General features: G+C 35.6%; 1 protein-coding gene across 2 annotated transcripts; it reads right to left on the bottom strand.

Moving 5' to 3' along the window:
• Positions 1-1,567: 1,567 nt before the first annotated feature.
• On the bottom strand, positions 1,568-21,194 carry LOC115226731 (rRNA N6-adenosine-methyltransferase ZCCHC4). Of its 2 annotated transcripts, XM_029797754.2 has the most exons (12): positions 20,898-21,194; positions 18,497-18,698; positions 17,121-17,310; positions 14,590-14,681; positions 12,249-12,321; positions 10,303-10,522; positions 8,947-9,047; positions 8,699-8,817; positions 7,217-7,292; positions 6,738-6,861; positions 5,358-5,436; positions 1,568-1,669 (listed from the first exon to the last, which is right to left on the bottom strand). In XM_029797754.2, the coding sequence occupies exons 1-12, from the start codon at positions 20,968-20,970 to the stop codon at positions 1,606-1,608; spliced, it is 1,413 nt and encodes a 470-aa protein (XP_029653614.2). In that variant the 5' UTR covers positions 20,971-21,194; the 3' UTR covers positions 1,568-1,605. The 2 variants fall into 2 exon arrangements, with proteins under 2 accessions (XP_029653614.2, XP_036356273.1); XM_036500380.1 differs by lacking the exon at positions 18,497-18,698 and having other exon boundaries at positions 20,898-20,981.
• Between the last annotated feature and the right edge of the window lie 1,869 nt (positions 21,195-23,063).

Raw genomic sequence — 23,063 nt, 5'->3', positions numbered from 1 at the left:
CTCAGACTTGTGCCTCAGAGGATAACTTTCTAGGTGCAATCCCATGGTCATTCATGACCAAAGGGAGTCCTTCTATATATTACGCAAATGTTGATCAACTGAAACCTCATATTATCAATTGATCTTGTGACAAGATTTTGATTGAGATTATAATTGAAGAATGAGCACTTTAATATGGACGGCTGTGGTTTAGAATTAAAATGGTTAAACAATGATTTACAGAAGTTTGATCAGAATAATCACAGAAGTCTAAGAGAGCCGGACAACTCGGTAATAAAGGAAATATATACTTGCTGAGCTTTATATAGTGAGAGTTTATATTTTCTGTAGTTTTTTTTTATTGATATTGTAGTTAGCAAATAATAAGCATTTAGGAAGGGCATTCAACTGTAGAAACCATGCCAAAGAAGACAGTGGAACTTGGTGCAGTCTTCTGGTTTGCCAGCTCTTGTTAAACCGTCCAACCCATGCCAGCATGGAAAATGAGTGTTAAATGAGGGTGATGATGTTGGTTGTGAGTTTGCAATGGGTTAACCACAGGTTCACAACCTTTCTTATTTCTTTACTGCCCACAAGGGGCTACACACAGAGGGGACAAACAAGGACAGACAAACGAATTAAGTCGATTATATCGACTCCAGTGCGTAACTGGTACGTATTTAATCGACCCCAAAAGGATGAAAGGCAAAGTCGACCTCGGCGGAATTTGAACTGAAAACGTAGTAGCGGATGAAATACCGCAAAGCATTTCGCCCAGTGCGCTGACGTTTCTGCCAGCTCACCGCCTTTAGAAAGGTTCACAACCTTTCTAATGATGGTTAGTGTCTGTAACTTGATGCAAAACAAAGATTGCAAAAGTCTTAGGTCAAAGACCATTGGTTTTTGCTAATGTTTACATCTTTCATCAATATACATATGCAAAACACACACATACACACAAATATATATACTGAGCATCTGCACAGTTTCAGTCGACTAAATTCCACTATTGATCAACCTAAGATTATAGTACAAGATACTTGCTCAAGGTGCTATGCAGTAGGCTCAAATCTGAGACACAGTGATTGTGAAGCAAACTTCTTAACCTGCTATGACTGCTAGTGTAATTTTATAAAATGGGCTACGAAGATTTCATCTTGTTGGCAACACTAAATGGAGGATTCTAGAATCTGTGAAATTTTACTTTTAATGACATTATCAGTTGGTTATTGTGAAATATAAAGCATTCAAGAAGGAAAGTTGGCTTTGCTGGGCTGTTTTTCTCAATCACTAGTCAAATAGAAACTAAACACAATGAAAAAACCTCTATGTGGTCACTTAGCCTACAAGAAATAGCAGCCAAATTTCTTTCCAATCACAGCTTGCTGATTTAAAAAAAAAAAGGAAAAGGACATATTAGATAATGTCTTAGATATCTTTAAAAAAGATGGGATGATCATAAGTGGAATGCTTTTGATCACAAATTTGCTCACTCAGGACTAAATGATTAAATGACAGTAAAAAAATTGAACAAGAATAAAAAAAAAATAACACATGAAAATGAACTGTCCAAAAATACAAAAATAAATTCTCAGATTTGGATAACATTTAATCATAAATTAATATTTAAGGTTTTAGTTTTCTTTTCTTTTTTTTACAGTTAGTAGCTTCATTTGAAATTTTCTGTTTTCTGAAATCATGAAAGAAAAAATAAAATTAATTTCTTAAAAACATAGTAAAATAAAAAATAAAATATATAAAGTATCTATCTTTATTTCCCTTCCAGCTACACTCACCCAAGTGAGGAAGCTATGTATCTCCTTTATAGTAAGGCACCTGTGAGATTATACTATAATCTCAAACACTTTGCATAAATCCACTCCCCTCTCTCAAATCAATAGGGCATCATCCTTTCCCTTCCTTTATTTTCTCTTGCAAGTTACTCGGCAACCCCACTAGTGTGGGTGTCATGAAAGAAGCACCCAACACACACTGTGATTGGCATTAGGATAGGCATCCAGTTGTAGAAACCATACCAAAGCTGACATTGGGACCTGACACAGCACTGTAGCTCACTGGACTCTGTAAAATTGTTCAAACCATACCAACAAAGAAAACAGACATATGATGATGACATTCAGACAATAGGGAAATTGAGCAGTAACATGAAACACTGATGTTTGGATCAGAAACTGTGTCTCCTTCATGAGTTAGAGTAAAGAAAACATGTGTGTGAAAGAATAATTAAAACCTGTGGCAAAGAAGTAGGGATTCAAATGTTCGGATGTAACTACAAAATTGTTATTGTTTATTACTTAGCCTTATTTCATCATCATCATTTAGCGTCTGCTTTCCATGCTGGCATGGGTTAGATGGTTTGACTGAAACTGGTAAGCTGGAGAGCTGCACCAGGTTCCAGTTTGATTTGGCATAGTTTCTATGGCTGGATGCCCTTCCCAACACCAACCATTCCAAGAGTGTAATGGGTGCTTTTTCTGTGCCAGTTATGTGACATCAGCATCAGCCACAACTATGATTTCACTTGGCTTAAGGAGTCTTCTCAAGCACAGCATATAGCCAAAAGTCTCAGTCACTTATCACCTCCATGTGGCCCAATGTTCGAAGGGTGCTTTTTATGTGCTTGTTACGTGATACCAGCATCAGCTATGATTACAGTTTCACTTGGCTTGACAGGTCTTCGCAAGCACAGCATATTGCCAAAGGTTTCAGTCATTCGTCATTGCCTCTGTGAGGCCCAGCATTTGAAGGTCATGTTTCACCACCTCATCCCATATCTTCCTTGGTGTACCTCTTTTGACAGGTTCCCTCCACAGTTAGAGATCAGCACTTTTTTTACACAGCTGTCCTCATATTTGTTATCATTAATTATTATCAATATACTAAGACAATCAAATGATATGATAGGGATCTTTACATTCAATAACATAGATCAGTTATCTGATCCTTATCCTCATATTTTCATGAAGTGAAAGATACAGCTGATTCTGGTATAATTTAAACTCAAAAATCTAAGTGATAGATTAGGAACAAAAGTCAAAGCAAAAAGTATTACAAATAAACATTCATTTATTTACAGACAACATATTAGGTCTGAAATCTATACTGATTTTATCTGGGCATCAACAAAAACTACAGACTATATAAAACTGCACCTTTGTACCAAGAAACAATGCATACAGGACATATAAATAGATTAATTACACATCAAAAATGTGTTGCTGAGATACCAGATACTCAAAATCTAATACTCCAAACTCATGGCTGTAGTTTGTTGCATGGCATTAGCACATGTAAATACATGTCCTTATAAAAAAAACCCATATACTTTGATAAATTACCAACTCTTCTTTCTGAAGGTCTGTAAGGACAATAGACACTTCAACAATTCCTTAGTAATTTCTGTTATAGTTGATTAAATTAAATCCAGTATTTGACTGGTACATATTTCAGTAACTGTGGGAATGAAAAGCAAAAGTGACTATCATGGAATTTGAACTCACCGCAAACTAAATAAATTAATAAAAATAATAATAATAATAATAATAATCCTTTCTACTAAAGGCACAAGGCCTGAAATTTGGGAGGACGAGACTAGTCGATTACATTGAACCCAGTGTTTCACTGGCACTAATTTATCGACCCTGAAAGGATGAAAGCCAAAGTCAACCTTGGTGGAATTAGAACTCAAAACATAGCAGCAGACAAAATAATAATAATAATAATAATAATAAATGCATCATAGATGGAAAGTCAGAGAAGTAGATGAGGAGACAGTGAAGAGGATAGGCAGAAACAGAGACACAAATAAGGGGAAACAGTGGGTGGATGGGTGTAGTAAGAGAAAGAAAACCTAGAGGGCATCTTAGAAGTGTAAGAGCAGGTAATAAACAAAAGTTAAGAGAGTACATTATGAGGGATGAAGAAATGGGGGGTCTTGGAGGGAAAATGCAAGGTGATGGAGCAGTAAGGTAGGGTTGGTGGAGAGCAGTATACATACACACATTTAAATATAGGATAAAGATCCCTCTTGTGACATATAAACTCATAGGGCCAGTTTCCTAGTTTCTGAGGTGTAATTATTCCAACCTGGATGGGACACCAATCCAATGCAGGAATATTCTATTTTGCTAGCTGAGTGGACTGGAGCAATGTGAAATGAAGAGATCTGCTCCAGAACACAAAGCATTGCCCAACCCAGTTAGGAATTGAATCCATAATCTAACGATCATGAGTTCAATACCCTAACCACTAAGCCATGTACCTCCATGCACACACACACACGTGTGTATGTATAATCAACACCATTTAACACCCTTTTTTCATGCTGACATAGGTTGGACGGTGTGAGAGGATTTAGCAAAGTGCAGGGCTGAGTCAAGCTCCCTGAGTAACTTGGAAGACAAGAAGGGAGGGGGAGAAAAAACCAGCTTGACTAAAAAAGGTGGGTAGTATTTGAGAGGGTGAGAAGGCTAAAACGTGATGGAAAGACAAACCCAGGTGTCTTGCTATAGAAGAAATACAAGGCAACCCTGTATTATATAAAAGAGGGTGGAAGTACTTGGAATGAGGATATAGAGGACGCAAATTTTTTTTTCTAATCAACATAGCAAATAATTTCTTTCAATATACATATATATATAGGTACCGGTGTAGCTGTGTGGTAAGAAGCTTGAAGCTTGCTTCTCAATGACATGGTTCCAGGCACAGTCCCATTGCATGGCACCTTGGGCAAGTGTCTTCTAATATAACCTCAGGCCGACCAAAGCCTTGTGAGTGGATTTGGTAGATGGAAACTGGAAGAAGCCCATCATATATATATATATATATATATATATATATGTGAGTGTGTGTGTATATATATATATATGTATATATTTGTGTGTTTGGGTTTGTCCCCAAGCCATCGCTTGACAACCGATGCTAGTGTATTTATGTCCCCATAACTTAGCAGTTTAGCAAAAGAGACTGATAGAATAAGTACTAGGCATACAAAGAATAAGTCCAGTAGTTGATTTCTTTTACTAACACTCTTAAAGGTGGTGCACCAGCATGGCTGCAGTCAAATGACTGAAACAAGTAAAAGAATAAAATGAATAAAGGTAATGAGTTGCCAGAAATGTTAGCACGCAGGGTTAAATGCTTAGCAGAATTTCGTCTGTCTTTGCATTCTGAGTTCAAATTCTGCTGAAGTTGACTTTGTCTTTAATCCCTTTGGGGCCAATAGGATAAGTTCCAGTTGTGTGCTGGGGTTGATAGAATAAGTTCCAGTTGTGCACTGGGGTCAATGTAATTGAATTATCCTGCCCCCAAATTTACTGACCTTGAGCCAAAATTTCAATGTACATAAAATGAATTACCTTTTATTTAATATATTACTTTGGCTTTGAGGACATACTTTCCTTTTGTGAGTTAAATCTCCACAGATATGACATCCAGCTTAAAAAAATAAAATTTAAAAAATTTATGACAAAATTAATTTAAAACATACCTCTTTTCCTAATCTCATTTGCATATTTTACAATAGAAAACATTCCAGATTTAAATATCTTGTAGCAGTTAGTTACATGAAGCTGCTCAAATGTTCTAAAAGTTTAAGTTTCAGAAAAAGATAATTTTTCTCTTTATTTTGCTGTCAAATAAATTTTCTTTAAAGATTGAGCTAGAAGCTATCAAAGAAGGCATCTGTGATTTCCAGATAAAAAAAAAAACAAAACGCAGAATAGCAATAATTTATATTTGAAGAAATTGATAAATTGATGTACAATTTTCAAAACAGTACACCACCACTATCATCGTCATTTTAATTCCACTTTTCTGTGCTTGCATGGGTCAGGTGGAATTTGTTGAGACAAATATTCTGCAACTGGATGCCCTTCCTGTCCTCAACCCTTACTTGTTTTTATAATTTCCTCATAGCAGGACATGTTTTCATGGAAAATTAACAACATCACTTCTATGACTGCAATACTCATTTACAACTATCATGTGATGTCATGACATAAACACACATGTGCATGAACATGCACACATACATGCACACACATGCATATATCTATGATGGGTACAGGCATGATTGAGTAGTTAAGAAGTTCACTTCCAAACCATATGGCTGAGTTCAGTTCCACCGCATAGCACCATGAGCAAATTGATAGATGGAAACTGAAAGAAGCCCATTATGTAAATGTATACGGGTATGACATTAAACTGCATCCATTGTTGAGACATCAGTTTGGGAGTTCTGGAGTTGTGAGGAGCATGGTAGTATCTGTCAGGGTCCTCTCTATGGTTTAAATAGATTTCTCATGAATAGAGAAAGCTCTCGTTATTTTGGACAAGGCCATTGGGAAGGCAGCTCTTCTAGTAGAAAGATACTCTGACATAAAACTTGAAGTCACAATAGTACCGAGCCATCTTGCAATGCTTATCACTGGAACCTATTATGGCAAGTGAGTGAGTGGCAAAAATGTTATACAAGCTTTTGTCACTTAGATCCAATGCTGTACAAATGTAGGCAAAATAGTGGCAGAAAATGAAGAAGATGGATGGAACTAGGTAAAACTAATCCCTTTTGTTTCAAAACTGTAATATCCTTTTAAATTGAAGAATAATCTAAGAGAAAATAATTTAATTCTATTTATATACAATGCAACAACTCTAAATGAAAGGCTGTTTAAGAAAGAATTGTTAAAGAATAATAGGTAAATTAAATAGCTTTCTTTTTTGAGTTCTGTACTTACATTTCATAGATTTCACATTACACTGATGTCCATTAGTTTGACAAATTTGGCAAATATCACAGTGAACTCTGTTTGGTTTTACACATCTTGCACATTTATCACAGTGGACATATGTCTTGCCATCCTAAAATATAACAGAAAAACTATAAACAATGACTTTTGAAGGTATTTTTAAATTCATTTTAAAATTTTGTTTACAAGTAGAGATTTTTACAATTAAATCTATGTTGAATCTACAAAAACAGGCTATGAAACCTGGTATGGTCTATGGCTTTACCAGCTTTGGTCAAACCATTCAACCCATGCCAACATGGAAAACAGACATTAAATGATGATAATGATATGTGTGCATGTGTATGAGTGTGTACATATTATTGATTCCAGCTTTCAAGATGTGGCATTCTGTTTATATATGTATATATGATTACTTGATTTTAATTAGTTCATTAAAAATATTAAAATATAAAACAAAAATTTACTTTTGAAGTACAACTGCCACATTTATTGCAGTGTTTGTTTTCAGGAGATGAATAACAGCAACATATATCACAATACCTATTAAAATAAAATTTTAAGGAAGAAAAAAAATAGTATTAGTTTCATTTCAGTTATAATGCCTCTCATGTAGTGTCTAGTGGATTTTCAGACAAAATCTCACATACAATTAAATAAGTTAAAATAAAACAAAATCAGAAAATATAAAGAAGCAATTAAACTTTGTGGGAAATTTGGGTTTATTTCCCACTCACAGCTTCAAAATGAGAAGAACCAGTGATTATCTTGATAAATGTGCTGTTGGTTAAAGATTTGCTTCATCAGAGCTGATTTGAGATTAACAGCAACAACAACCAAAATGAAATAGATGAATGAAAACGAGTGAATGAGGGATCCTCTCTGTATTGTCTAAAGCTACTAGAAATTGTAGCCAAATCTCTCTCAAATCACATCCTACTGTTTTTGAAATGGAAGGACATGAACAATATAATGATAGGTATGCAAAAAAAATATGATGTTTATGGCTAGAATGCCTTTTATTATAGGTTTGTTAAATAACTCTAATCTGTGACTAACAACAAGATACACTTAAATAAATGTAACTCAAGAGAAAATGGTAAAACTCACATCAAACAAAAGTGCACAGATGAAATGAATTACTAACCAGCTCATGGATCATAAGTTCAAACCTGTTATTGGCATCCTTATGTTTTTCTGGTTATAACACATTTTCCTGTATGTATTATAAAGTATGAGATTGATTGATTGAATCATAAAAATCCAGTCAAGGCAATAGATTCAACTTATTGTACCAGTGTATGAGATAAATATTAATTTTGTTTTACTGAAGAAAGTGGAACAATAGTCTTTTTTTTCTTCTTTTTTTTTATGGTGAACTCACCAGGCAAGTGATTTAATCTAAAATTATTTCAGGAAGGAAGACCTATTGGCCAATCAAAAATACACTTAAACTGTTAACTTCACTTAAACATTTATTTGGTGTCATAATCTTCATCGTATCAACAGCTACCTGGTCATTCACATAATTCCACTGCATCAGTGATTAGGTTGCAATTGGTGTTACAAAAATTTGGACATCAAATAATAATTATTCAAGTGAAGTTAATGGTTTTTGTGTGTCTTGAATGGTTAAAGTGTGTCTTCCGTGTTGTAATCATTCTATTTTTTATTGTGATCTTTAAAAAAATCATAATTTTCTTTTTCCATTTATGTATAATAAGCATGGCAATTGCGAAGTGTTTCTTGGATTATTAGAAGCTACTGGTATCTGTTTCTTTTCCCTAGGACCAAGGAAACAGAGTCAAGAAACTGGTTCAAAAGTAGAGTCAAAAGCTCCCCAAATTCCCTAAATCATAAGGCAGTATATTTCCAGCATTTGTATCATAGAAAACATTTGGAGAGAGGGAAAATTCTGCTGATGAAAGACAGTTCATATTTTTACATACCAGTAGCCTTCATTTTCAGGTAAATGAATCAAATGACGTTCAATATTGGTAAATATTCTCACTGTTGACTTCTTATCTGAATGTTCCTCTGTAAACTGACGATGATTGGTATATGAAATCTGTTTTGCATAAAATAAAAAATATATATATATATATAGGTGCAGGCATGGAAAAGAAGATGCTAAACATATGATAATGATGATGACACTTTTTACTTTGTAATTAAAAATATGCAGATGATACTTTACCTTATAATCAAGCATAAAGAACCCTGTAAAGGAATCTTGAACTCTCTTTTCCATAAAATATGGTAGAATTATTATTGCTGGTAATACACTTTCAGATGTTTCTAAAGGAAGAAATATAAAAAAAAAAGGCTTTGAATTTAATAATAACAATAACTGAATTTGTCCTTTTTTCGTGGAAAATAAAATATGGTAAAGGTGAGATTGAATATTAGTTTATTACTGAAAATGCTTTTAGATTAATAATTCATATAATGTACTGGTGTAGTTGTGTGGTAAGAAGGCGGTGAGCTGGCAGAAACGTTAGCATGCCGGGCGAAATGCTCAGCAGTATTTTGTTTACCATCATGTTCTGAGTTCAAATTCCACCGAGGTCGACTTTGCCTTTCATCCTTTCAGGGTCGATAAATTAAGAACCAGTTACGCACTGGGGTCGATATAATCAACTTAATCCCTTTGTCTGTCCTTGTTTGTCCCCTCTATGTTTAGCCCCTTGTGGGCAATAAAGAAATAAGAAGTTTGCTTCTCAACCAAATGGTGTTTGAGGTCAGTCCCACTGTATGGCACCTCGAACAAGTGTCTTCTACAATAGTTTGGGGCCAACGAAAGCCTTGTGAATGGATTTGATGGAGATTGAAAGAAGCCCATCGTGTATATGGGTGATGATGATGTGTGTGTGTGTATATATATATATATGTATGTGTGTGTGTGTGACAGTCACTATTAATACTGAGAGGAAATATTTATCTCCATTTCAACATGGATGTTCTATTAGAACAAACTTTACAGTAGTAGTTACTAGGAGAGAAACTCTCATATTAGATTTTTGGTGCAAAATGCACACTTGTTTATATCACTAGTGGGGAGACAAATCCCCACTACCTCCAGTACCAAGACCACCAGATCCTGTGATTTCAACCTTGCTTGGTCTTGTCAATGATGGACACTTGACTGCTAAAGGCAGCAGTGATTGATCTCCTCGCCAGAGATATATAAATTGACAGTACCAGGACAGGCAGTGGTGTCACGATTAGCTAAATATATATTAGGAAGAGACAGTATTTTATCCCCTTGGTACATTTTGTAACAAAAAGCCAATATGAGAGTTTCTCTCATGATAACTACTGAAGTTAAGTTTGTTCTAATAGAAAGAGCATCCATGTTTATCATCATCATCTCTTGGTGTTAACGCTGCCTCTGTTGCTAACATATATTTTGTGTGTGTTAGTGTCACCTAGCCTTGGTATCATGTGATAGTCGTAAACAAGTATCACTGTCATGCAAACATTGTCCTTTACCTTATTTGGAAACAGATGAGAGTGTAAAAGACAATTTAAAAAAATTTAATGAGGTCAGTACTTTTCGATAGACTCTGCCACTGTTTCAGTAGATTATTGTAAGAATGAGCCAATACTTCAATCATACATCCAAAAGGTGGATCAAAAACAACTGCTAATTTCTTCGTTGCATCTTCTTCAGCAATGAACCTTTGATAGTTTTCAAAAGCTGTTGTATTGTTGAAAAAATAGTTGTTAAACATGTTGTAACGGCAGAATTTTTCATCTGAGTAAACCTGCATCTGAAGAAAAAAAAGAAGAAAATCAGAGAAAAAAAAAACAATTCTAACTGAGAAATTGTTGTATAATATAGAATCTAACAGCTATAGGTTACAGATATATTTAATGAAACACTCAATTTATCCTTACTATCTCTCTTCCATTTGTGTTGTGACTATTCAAGTGTATATGTATGAGTATATTGCATACATATACACATACACCAGATTTAGGAAAATATGGCAGTCGGAACTCTCCTCTTACAACAAAACAATATCCCACTATGCATTTGCAGTGCCAGTACTGATCCCGACATTTGGGATATTTGATTGGTCTTTAGAGGAAATCCACTCCATAAATATCAAAACCTGCAAAATACTGCCAACAACTGGGAACTTCCACAAAAACAGTGATGTTGACAGATTCTACCTAAGAAGAAATGAAGGTGGTAGAGGAGCATCACCTTCAGTCAAAGAAATCAACCCCAGGATTTATTCTTTGTAAGCCTAGTACTTATTCTATCAGTGTGTTTTGCCAAAAGGCTAAGTTGCAGGGACATAAACACAGCAACATCAGTTGTCAAGCGATGGTGGGGGGTACAGACACACACACACACACACACAGATATATATATATTACTCTTTTACTTGTTTCAGTCATTTGACTGCAGCCATGCTGAAGCACTGCCTTTAGTCGAGCAAATCGACCCCAGGACTTATTCTTTGTAAGCCTAGTACTTATTCTATCGGTCTCTTTTGCTGAACCACTAAGTTACAGGGATGTAAACACACCAGCATCAGTTATCAAGCAATGCTGGGGGGACAAACACAGACACACAAACATATACACACACAAAGATATATATATACATATATACGATGGGCTTCTTTCAGTTTCCGTCTACCAAATCCACTCACAAGGCTTTGGTTGGCCCAAGGCTATAGTAGAAGACACTTGCCCAAGGTGCCACACAGTGGGACTGTACCTAGAACCATGTGGTTAGGAAGCAAACTTCTTATCACACAGTCATACCTGTGCCTGTAATATGATCATGATATTTTTTTCAAGGGCAAAGAGAAGGAGTCACATTAAGAGCCACTGCTTAGCTCCAGTTTCTTGACATGAAATAGGTGAAACAAATCTTCCCTCAGATAAGTTGACAACTATCACTTTGTAGTATTCCTACATAATCTGGTATCTGTTACTAACAAATAAATGAACAACAGCACAGTGCTGATCTCACAGTTTCAATGTAACATATACGGTAGATTAGAAGTCATGACCCACTAACAAGCCATCTAATACCTCATCCATCTGTAATTCAAACACAGTTACCTTACCTAATAAATTTTGATAAAATCAAGATCAAATTGCCCACCCATTTCCTTATTTTCAGACACAAGTTTTGTTTGTTCATATGACCACTCCTTAACCTTTAGAGGTTTAGATTACTGTGGCAAATATAATGCTTATTTTCATTGATTTGAATTAATCAAGTATTATGTTGTAGCTTCAAGATTTTGATGAAGTGATTGTTTATTTTTTGAGTAACACTGAGGTCAGATGTGAGAGGTCAGATCTAGCCAATTTGAACATAAAATAGAGAGACTATTTAGGTTGGATATGGTAGGTTTAAATGCTAAAAGGTTAATAAAACTTGATATCCTCTCAAAACATTTTGTAATTGAGATTCAGTGATCTGAAACATAGACACTGCATTTCTCATTTACAAATGAAATGTAAACTTACATATCTATGATCCAAGTCAAGAAGAAGAGATTTTATCTTGCAATTTTTTTCATTTTGGATGGCTTCATGGAGACTGTGATTAAATTAAATAAAATAAAAGATTATTGTTTTTATAAATGAAAAATTATGAAATTGGAGAAAATTTTCTCATTTTTTGTTGGTACTTCAAGAAATTCTTAAGAGTGAAATATTAATATCATATTTTCTGTCATACAGGTTAAATTTTTTAGAACAAAAATTCTATGTGAATTGCAGCAGGATTTAGAAAGATAGGCACAATGTTTGAATGTTAATACACTGTATACAATGTTGACTTATATGCCAGAAAATATGGTAAATAGTAAGAAAAGTTACAAACAAGCTTAAAATAGATTCTCAATAGTTGAGTTTACCATTTACAGATGATAGAAAACGAAATTTTAGAGTTTAAAATTTTACTTTGATATGACAACAATGATTTTTTGTAAACAATACACGCATTAAAACACAGAACAGAACAATTAATTTCAATTTTCAGAATTTATAGCTAAACAAATGCACTCATAAACAGATTCAAGAAATCCTTATCAAAACTTATTGAGTTAATGATAGAATTTCATTTACATATCTGATAAGGTGACATTTCTTTATTATAGAAAAGAATCTGAAAGGATCTATGAAAGAAAAGTATAGTGAAAACTAGAGTACAAAAGAGGGAATAAAACTAATCTAGTACAAAATTATAATAAGCCATTTCAAGCTTTACTACAGCATTCAATGAGGGAGGAAGACTCAGCTTTCAGACATTTCTGTTGTTTATCTTTTTAGGATTCAGATTACACTGTAAAATGTAATGTTTATTTATTCGTATTGACTTGAATTAATCATGCATTGCTTCATGGCTTCAAGATTTTGATGATGTGAATGTATTTTTTTAAGAATAAAATTATAGTGTGAGATGCTGGATCTGGTCATATTGAACATAAAACAGGTAGAATACTTGGGCTAGGTAGAGCCAGTTTAGATCATAAAGAGTTAGAGAATGGTCAGCTCTGATTGACCAAACCTATGATTAACAGTGTTTCAACTGTGATTATCCCATCATTTTTAGACAGTACATTTTGGATCGCATTATCTAATGTGTTCTTCCTCTTTTAAGATGGTAAGGAAAGATTTTAAGGAGAATCCATTTCTATTATTAGCAAATTAAGCAACTATGTGGAGGCTCTCTTACTGGCTTGTAAGGATTAGTTTTTCTTCTTTTTATCATCATCATTTAGCATCTGCTTTCCATGCTGACATGGGTTCAACAATTTGACTGGAACCGATAAGCCGGAGAGCTGCACCGGGTTCAAGTCTGATTTAGCACGGTTTCTACGGTTGAATGCCCTTCCTAATGCCAACCACGCCAAGAGAGTAATGGGTGCCTTTTATGTGTCACCAACACAAGTGCCATTTACATGACACTGCCAAAGATCATAACTACAATCTCACTTGCCTTGGCAGGTCTTCCCATCACCAAAAGGTCTTGGTCACCTGTCACTGCCTCAGTGAGGTCCAATACTCGAGTGATGCTTTTTATGTGCCACCAGCACAAGTGCCAGTCAGATGGCACTGGAATCAGCCACAACTGTGATTTTGATTTCACTTGGTTTGACAGGTCTTCTCAAGCACAGCATATCGCCCAGTGTTCAAGGGTGCTTTTTACATGCCAGTTACACAAAACTGGCATTAGCCAAGATTATGATCTCACTTGGCTTGATGGGTCTTCTCAATACACAATGGAAGACTACTGCTATGGATATGTAATGTGAATGGAAGATGAACACTAGGTAGAAAGTTGGGTTATGCTGACAATCAGAAATGCCTGTGACCTGGGAAGACATGGAATAATGTTGAGATGTCAGAGCTCATGATATTGGTCTACAAAGATGAAAGTGAAGATTTGTTGTATGTCAAACCCATCATATCTATATCAGAATAGAAAAACACACCAACATCAAAATAAAAATCAAATGGAAATTGTAGTTAAGATACCCGTGCTGGTGACATGTGAAAAGCACCATCTGAAAGAGGCAGATGCCAGCACCGCCTGACTGGTGTCCGTGTCGGTGACACGTAAAACCACCAACCGATTGTGGCCTCCCCTGTGCCGGTGGCACGTAAAAAGCACCCACTACACTCATGAAGTGGTTGGTGTTAGGAAGGGCATGCAGCTGTAGAAACACTGCCAGATCAGACTGAAGCCTGGTGCAGCCTCCTGGCCTCCCAGACCCCGGTTGAACCATCCAATCCATGCTAGCATGGAAAACGGACGATGATGATGATGATGATTGAGAATAAAGAAGTGGGTTACACTTACCTAGGTACACCAACACAAAGTGTGTGAGTGATATTTTGATGTTCAAAAGTGGTTTTAAGCAAATCAAGAGTTCTTCTAGAAAAATGGTATTGCTGAAATTTATTAAACAAAACACAAAAAATAGAAATTAGAAAATAATTTACCAAATTATTTATTCTGCAGATGTTTTTTCAACAACTTATTTGGAGTTTGCTAAAAGAAGTTATATAAAGTATATAACAAAGCATATATAATGAAGGTTTTAATTTTCATATAAATATTATTTTTAAAAATATGACTGTTGTTATTGTTATTACTATTATTTAGGGTGGTGAGCTGGCAGAAATGTTAGCATGCTGAACAAAATGCTTAGCAATATTTTGCCTGTTGTTACTTTCTGAATTCAAATTCTGCCAAGGTAGACTTTGCCTTTCATCCTTTCGGGGTTGATGAAATAAGTACCAGTGGAGCACTGGAGTCAATGTAATCGACTAGTCCCCTGCCCCAAAATTACTACCCTTGTGACAAAATTTGAAACCATTATTATCATTATAATTATTATTATTATTATTGGTTTTAAATTTTGGCACAAGGCCAGCAACTTCAAAGGAGGGATTAAGTTGATTACATTGACCCTAGTACTTAGCTGGTACTCTTTTTATTGACTATGAAAGTCAATCTCAGCAAGATTTGAACTCAGAACATAAGGACGGACGAAATGCTGCTAAGCATTTTGCCTGGCATTCAAACGATTCTGTGAGCTTGCAGCCTTTATTATCATCATCATTTAATGTCTGTTGTCCATGCTGGCATGGGTTGGACAGTTTGACCAGGGCTGGTAAGCTGAGGGGCTACACCAGACTCCAGTTTTATTTGGCATGGTTTCTACAGCAGGATGCCCTTCCTAATGCCAACCACTCCAAGAATGTAATGGGTGCTTTTACGTGCCACTGGCAAGGGTGCCATTTGCATGACACCAGTATCTGTCACGACTTTGATTTCACTTGGCTTGATGGGTCTTCTTCTCAAGCACAGCATAATGCCAAAGGTTTTGGTCATTGCCTCTGTGAATCATTAGCAGATTTGTTAGCTCGCAGAATCGTTATCATGCTGGACTAAAAGTTTAGCAGTATGTCTTTCAAATGCCACCATTATCCAGTCTTCCCTGAAAACCTGTCTGGTCAGGGAGAAATATCTTACTGTGAAACTGGCCATAGAAAATCTGCCTCAACAAATACCATCTGATCCATGTAAGCATGGAAAAGTGGACTTTGCCTTTCATTTTTATGGGACCAATTAAATAAGTACCAGATGAGCAATGGGGTCAATGTAATCAACTTGTTTCCTCCCACAAAATTTCAGGCCTTGTACCTATAATAGAAGAATTATTATTATCATCAACCTGATCATCAAAGGAATTAGATAGGCAAAATTGTTAGGATGTTAGACAACATGCCTGTGTTCAAATCCTGATGAGGTCAACTTTGATTTTCATCCTTTCACAATTAATAAAATTGCTGGCAGAATCGTAAGCATGCTGGACGAAATTCTTAGTGGTATTTCATCTGCCGCTACATCCTGAGTTCAAATTCCGCCAAGGCTGACTTAGCCTTTCATCCTTTTGGGATCAATTAAATAAGTACCAGTTACACACTGGGGTTGATGTAATCGACTTAATCCCTTTGTCCTTGTTTGTCCTCTCTATGTTTAGCCCCTTGTGGGCAATAAAGAAATTTAAAAAATTAAGTACCAGACAAGTACTAGCATTGATTTAATTGACTAAACACTCTCACCAAATTTGGAGCTTTGTGCCTATGTTAAAAATGATAAGAGTGATAGATTGATAGAATCAGTACAGCATCAGAAAAATGCCTCGGGGTATTTGTTCTGGCTTTTAACATTCTGAATTTAAATTCTGTAAAGGTCAGCTTTGCTTTCAGTTTAATTGACCAACCCATCTCAAAACTGCTGGTTTTATGCCTAAACAATTATCATTACTATTATTATTGTTAGGGCAATGGATTGACAGAATCAATACACCTTATGGTATTTCGTTATGACACTTTTACACTGTCCCATTAAGGACAACTATAGGATTTTTTTGGTTTGAATGGCAGTTTTTTCTAGCGGTGTCATATGAAATTGTCACCCATAATTATCACCCTAGTATCGATCTATTGCATTTCAATGTTTTAGGGTTTAGGGTTAGGGGTGGGGGGAAGGGTATTTTTTTTTCTTCACAAATGTAAATAAACCCAATCTGTTTCTTAAACAAGGGACATATTCATACAGCACAGAATGTTTTTTAACTCAATGGACGTCATTGATTGGTTGAAATTGCAGAAATTGAAGAAAAAAAACAGCAAATATCTTTATAGAATTTTCTCAATAAAGCCAAGAGAAAAAGATGTTTTATAAACACAGTCTACCAGTATATGAAGTTTAAGATTTTTTAGTTACCTAGAAATTATGTTAAAAACTGCCGTTCAAACCAAAAAGATCCCAATTATATGGCGATGGTGGTGGTGATGATGACGATGATTTATACTCACCGCATACACTTTGTTACTTTGATAAGGAGGAAATAACTGTGTTGGGTTGGACAACATCTTGTCAGTGATATTCTTTTTAAGTTTGTGAGAATTCTGTTGATGTTGCTTTATCTCGGTAGGAAGGAGCAAGAGTTGACAATCGATACAATAACATCTTGATTCCACTGGGCTCTCACAAAATCTTTGCAATCTTCAATTAGAAGAAGCATTAAAATAAAAATACAGAACCAAACTTAAAAAAAAAAAAATTGATGTATAGTGATCCAAGGAATATTGATCCACCTGTAAAATGAAACAATATTTTCTTGAAAAAATACATACCACTGACAGTAACTAACAAGTTAAAGTACAGCCTTAAAAACAATTTCCCTGAACTGTAAATTATCAGTTTCCAACTATATTTGCAGAGACAGTGGAGTGTCTAATATAAAATAGTTATCTGGATTCATGAGGGCTGCAGGAAATTAGTTTGTATTATTTGACTTTATGCTATTAAACCTTTGAATAGGATTTTATTTCTGCTAAATCCTGTTGTGAAAACCATGCAGTTCTAGCTCCCATTATGTCAAGCCAAAGGCTTTCTGCAGTTCCCTCATACTGACAAGTACTCTTTCAAATTTGCAACACATGAGGCCATCACACAAGTGAAAAGCACCCACTACACTCACAGAGTGGTTGGCGTTAGGAAGGGATCTGACTGGGCCTGATGCAGCCTTCTGGCTTCACAGACCCCAGTTGAACCGTCCAACCCATGCTAGCATGGAAAGCGGATGCTAAATGATGATGATTTCTCCGTGCTGTTGGCACGTAAAAAGCACCATTTGAGCATGATCGTTACCTGTGTTGCCTTACTGGCACTTGTGAACAAAACATTTGAGCGAGGTTGTTGCCAGTGCCGCTGGACTGACTCCTGTGCAGGTGGCACATGAAAAACACCATTTGAGCGTGGCCGTTGCCAGTACCGCCAGACTGGCCATCGTGCCGGTGGCACGTAAAAGCACCCACTACATTCTCGGAGTGGTTGGCGTTAGGGAGGGCATCCAACTGTAGAAACACTGCCAGATCAGATTGGAGCCTAGTGCATGTGTATGATGAAAGGAAGGCTCTAGAAATATACATAAAAATGCTTGACTATGTAGGTTAAGTTAGACAGAAACTAAGAACAAAACGTCTTATTACTTTGGCATTGCATGATTGTTGTAAACAAATATCAACATCATGCAAGCATTATCCAGTCTTCCCTGAAAACCTGTTTGGTCGGGGGGATATATCTCACTGTGAAACTGACCATAGAAAATCTACCTCAACAAACACCATCTGATCCATGCAAGCATGGAAAAGTGGATGTTAAAACAATGATGATGATGATATATTACCTTTGTTGATAGTTTTCATGTGTAAATGGTGGCTGTTGACTTTTATTGAATTCTTCTCTTCTTTTCAATTTCGCTTCAGAGATTTTTTCATCTTCTAACTGATAAAAGTTACAATCTTTGCGATCTCTACAAGCTGAACATGCATAAAACCTCTTGCTTGATTTACCACCAGAGATGTAACGTACAAACAGTAATGTTGGCCCTACAAAGAGACATCGAAAGAATATCTTCCAAATATGTCATGAAAAACTAAAATTAAATCTAAAAAACGATATGTGCTGAGAAGGGAGGGCAATGAAGAATAAAGCAGCTTTTTACAGAAATTTTTAAAACACAGGTGCAGCCGTGGCAGTGTGTCAAGAGGCTTGCTTCCCAACCATATGGTTTCCGGTTCAGTCCCACTGCATGGCACCATGGGCAAGTGTCTTCTACTATAGCCTTGGGTCAACCATAGTCTTGTGAGTGGATTTCGTAGATGGAAACTGAGAGAAGCCAGTTGTATGTGTGTATGTGTGTGGTCTTTGTGTCTGTGTTTATTATCCCACCATTGCTTGACAACCAATGTTGGTGTATTTACATCCCCATAACTTAGCAGTTCAGCAAGTACTAAGCTTACAAAGAATAAGTCCTGAGGTTAATTTCTTTGACTAAAAATCCCTTTAAGATGGAGCACAGTCAAATGACTGAAACAGGTAAAAGAGTATACATATATTACTATATACAAGAGGGTGGTGAAAAGTTCCTGGCTTTAAGGGTATTGCAGAAGGCCTGGTTGGATGCCCAACCATCCGAGTTCTTTTTACAGGGCTTAGAAAAACTGAAAGACCAATGCAATAAGCATGTGAATCTGAGAGGAGAATATGTTGGACAAAATCATAATTAACTGATCCTCCTGTATTTTTTTACCTAAAGCCAGGAACTTTTCAGCACCCCTCGTATTCCAGTGTATAAGACGTGCTTATTTTATTCTTAAATTTAACAAAAAACTGCCATGTATCTAAAATGGCTGTGTCACAGACAGGATGCAGAATGTATGATGAAGCATATTAAATTTGTTTTTACCACAATAAAGCAAAGCATTGTCTCATGCAAAAGTGCATCTTATAGCTATTTGTCATTTATCATTTTCTAAAGCCCTGTGAGAGGATTTGGTAGACGGAAACTGAAAGCCAATCAGGTCGTGTACATATTCATATATATATATATAGTTTTGTATCTCTGCCATAAGGCATCATTTCAACACACGCCAGCTGAATTCAATTCGTCCCCAGTCGAAAGACACCTGTTGTTATGTCCTGTTATTATTATTATTATTATTATTATTATTATTGTATTTTGTATTTATATTCGTGTAACATCATCTGTTTTGCCGTCCTGTTTTCATATACATTCGATGCTTTTTTCCAAGGAATCTAATTCTCTTAGCTTAGTTTTTCCTTGGGGCTGGCCAGATTGGAGCAATGTCAAGATTAATCAGCCGAAATTGCGAGGATGATCTGGTTCTTGACTGAGGATAGGAAGCTTCTAATGACCCGTCCTTGTTTTTTTGTATTGTCTATCTGGATGTTTTGTTGTCCCTTTTTGTATCACCTAGTTGTCCGGATGTTTTGCTTTCTTGTCCCATTCTGTATTATATATATATATATATATATATATATATATATATATATATATATATATATCTTTTCAGTTCCTTTACGGGATACGTTTTAGATATGCAATATAAAAGCTCCTATTCTATTATACCGGCTAGTGTGCGTATGTTCACCACCACCGCTTGACAACTGGTGTTGGCGTGTTTATGTCCTCGTAACCTAACGGTTTGGCACAAGGAACTGACAGAATAAGTACCAGACTTTTAAAAAAAAGCACTAGGGTCGATTCATTTGACTAAAAATTTAAGGCGGTGCCCCAGCATGGCTGTAGTCTGACTGAAAGAAATAAAAAATCAAAGATGAAATAGTCTTTGTGTGGGTGGGTATCTAAAAACACATTCTCATAAGTAATTAGTTTTTATTAGGTAAGCGAAGAGACTGTATTGAGAGATAAGCATGGTGTTGTTTAGCTCGAAGTCATTTTTGGTAACAGCAAACTGTCATTCAAGTCTTTCTAGACGTCGCATCTTTTTTCCCGGCCAAGTTCATAAGAACCATATAATTTTAAAGAAGGTAGAGAGTAATCTGATAGATTGAACTGCCATTTTTAGCAGTTCGACTGACAACGTAGGGGTCCCCTCAAATAACACCTGTTTATAAGAAGGGTCCAATAAGACCAGATGAGCGTATTTCTAGTTAAAAGAAAACATCGGATCTACTAGTGAATGACCATAATTTATGGAATAAAATCTTAACGTAGTTATAAGAAAACAAGTCAGAGTTTACTGAGTCAAGAATGGTCTCACCATGCGCGCAGTGTGGTGCGTTAGCAGCATTAGAGTCCAATATTACATCGTTATTATTTACATTCGCTGCCATCTTATCTTGCCATGTGCGTCGATGTGAAATAGTGGTTGTATTTGCCTGCAGAGTAGAGCAGCCAGGTCTTCAAGTGAATACATATTTAATCCTTCAAAGAATAAATGCAAAATTAAAATGTTGGTAGCAAAAATATATATATATATTGCATGTTTTATCTGCTTCTTTTTTCAATCATTGGACTACGGTCACGCTTGGGTACTACTTTGAATGATTTAGTCGGCCAAACTGACCCCAGTATTTTTTGTCTCTTTTTTCTTTTTTTTTAGCCTCGTACTTACTCCTTGCTGTTACGGGGACATAAACAAACCAGTACAAGTTATTAAGCGATGATAGGGACAAATACTAACACAACAGGCTCCTTATAGTTTCTGTCTACCAAATCCATTCACAAGGTTGACTTGGGGTTATAGTACAAGACATTTGGCCAAGGTGCTATGCAATGCGACTGAACCCAGAACCAAGCGATCGGGAAGCAAACTTCTTAACCACACGGCCACGCCTACAGGCAGAACATTGATCGTCTTTTTATTACATCACTTTATTTCTAAATCAATCTATTAACCAAATATTCAAGCAAATCTAAGTATGATCTGTACTTTTTCTCTGTTTAAGTCGAACCATTTTCCTCTCTTGGATTTCTTTTCACTTTCTAACGAAGTAATTCTTCCTTAGCGAAATTAGTGTCAACATATTTAATGCAGTGACCTTCAAATATCTTATTAAATTATATAATGAGGAAAATACAATTGGCTTAATGACATTATTTTAATCATTTCTGGGAATGTGGGAGATAATGATGGGCAGTTTTTTTGTATTATTAAACCTCTTCAACAAAGCAAAGACTTCATACTTGCTAAAACAATGATGGGATCTTTACCTTTTGACTTACAGATTTTAAAAATAAATTTTTGTAACTAAACACTTTCAAACTTCGGACACTGGTAGAATGTGTCATATAAAACATCTTTTACTCTTAGCATTTTGGAGAAAAACTTATATTTACAAAGCTATTTAAAGCCCAAGCTTTAGGCTTCTCTGAGTTAAAGGGGTCTCCAATGTTTGGAAACCCCTATCCAATGCTTATATTGGCCCATACATAAATCTGCTCTGCAGAGACATAATCTCCTATGATAAAGGATAGTTAAGTCAGTGTTAACTATTTAATGCAATGAGGAATAGAGAGCATTTTTTCTATGATTAATATGTTTTAAATAATTTTGGTTTTATTAAACATCTTCAGCAAAGCTTAACCTTCATCACCTTCTAAATATGCTAATATTACATGCCTACACATGTACAATGTGAGTCACTCAGCATTACTTTGAGAAGTTCAGTGAAGTCTATGCTATGAGTTCTAATAATGCCAAAACATATCTGGAGTTGTCTCTTATACTTCCTGAAATGATTGTCCCTTCTGCATTTCACATGGAACTTTTGGTCTTCCGAAATCGCCTTGATGTATAAATTGACCTACCTTTTCTTGCTGTAAATTTTGGTTTGAAAAATTCAACTTGTATGCCAGAAAATACAGTATGTTGTGTTTAAAATTAAGAGAAGAGGTTGAAGCCTGTTGCTGCAGGAATTCATAACATTATCAGAATAATATAAAACAGACAAAAAGGATATTATTTTAGGATTCTTTATTTATTTGAATCTGAATGTTGTAAATTCTCTATAATTACAATAGTTAAATATACAATAATAATAATGGTTTTGAATTTTGGCACAAGGCCAGCAATTTTGTTGGGAAGGGAAAGTCAATTACATCAACCCCTGTACTTGATCAGTACTTATTTTATCCACCCCAAAAGGATGAAATGCAAAGTCGACCATGGTGGAATTTGAACTCAGACAGTAAAGCCAGAAGAAATGCTGCTGAGCATTTTCCTGAAGTGCTAACAATTCTGCCACCTTGCTGCCTTAATGATAATAATAATAATATTAGTTTCAAATTTTGGCACAAAGCCAGCAATTTCAGGGGAGGGGTAAATTGATTATATTGACCCCAGTGCTCAACTGGTACTTGTTTTATCAACCATGAAAGGATGAAAGGTAAAGTCGACCTTGGTGGAATTTGAACGTTTTAATGT

This window comes from Octopus sinensis, linkage group LG2 (assembly GCF_006345805.1).
Source record: "Octopus sinensis linkage group LG2, ASM634580v1, whole genome shotgun sequence".
In the NCBI taxonomy this organism is placed as follows: Eukaryota; Metazoa; Mollusca; class Cephalopoda; order Octopoda; family Octopodidae; genus Octopus; species Octopus sinensis.
The sequence above is the reverse complement of the archived record's forward strand: the minus strand, read 5'-3'. Positions and strand labels throughout refer to the sequence as shown.

Bases quoted from the DNA above. Each gene is read 5' to 3' on its own strand.
- LOC115226731 (XM_029797754.2), bottom strand. From the start codon at position 20,970: ATGGCAGCGAATGTAAATAATAACGATGTAATATTGGACTCTAATGCT. The intron at 17,311-18,496 runs GTAATATATCAT...TTCTAATTGAAG, and splicing joins CATGAAAACTATCAACAAAG to ATTGCAAAGATTTTGTGAGA. The intron at 10,523-12,248 runs GTAAGTTTACAT...TTTTTTCTTCAG, and splicing joins TTGACTTGGATCATAGATAT to ATGCAGGTTTACTCAGATGA.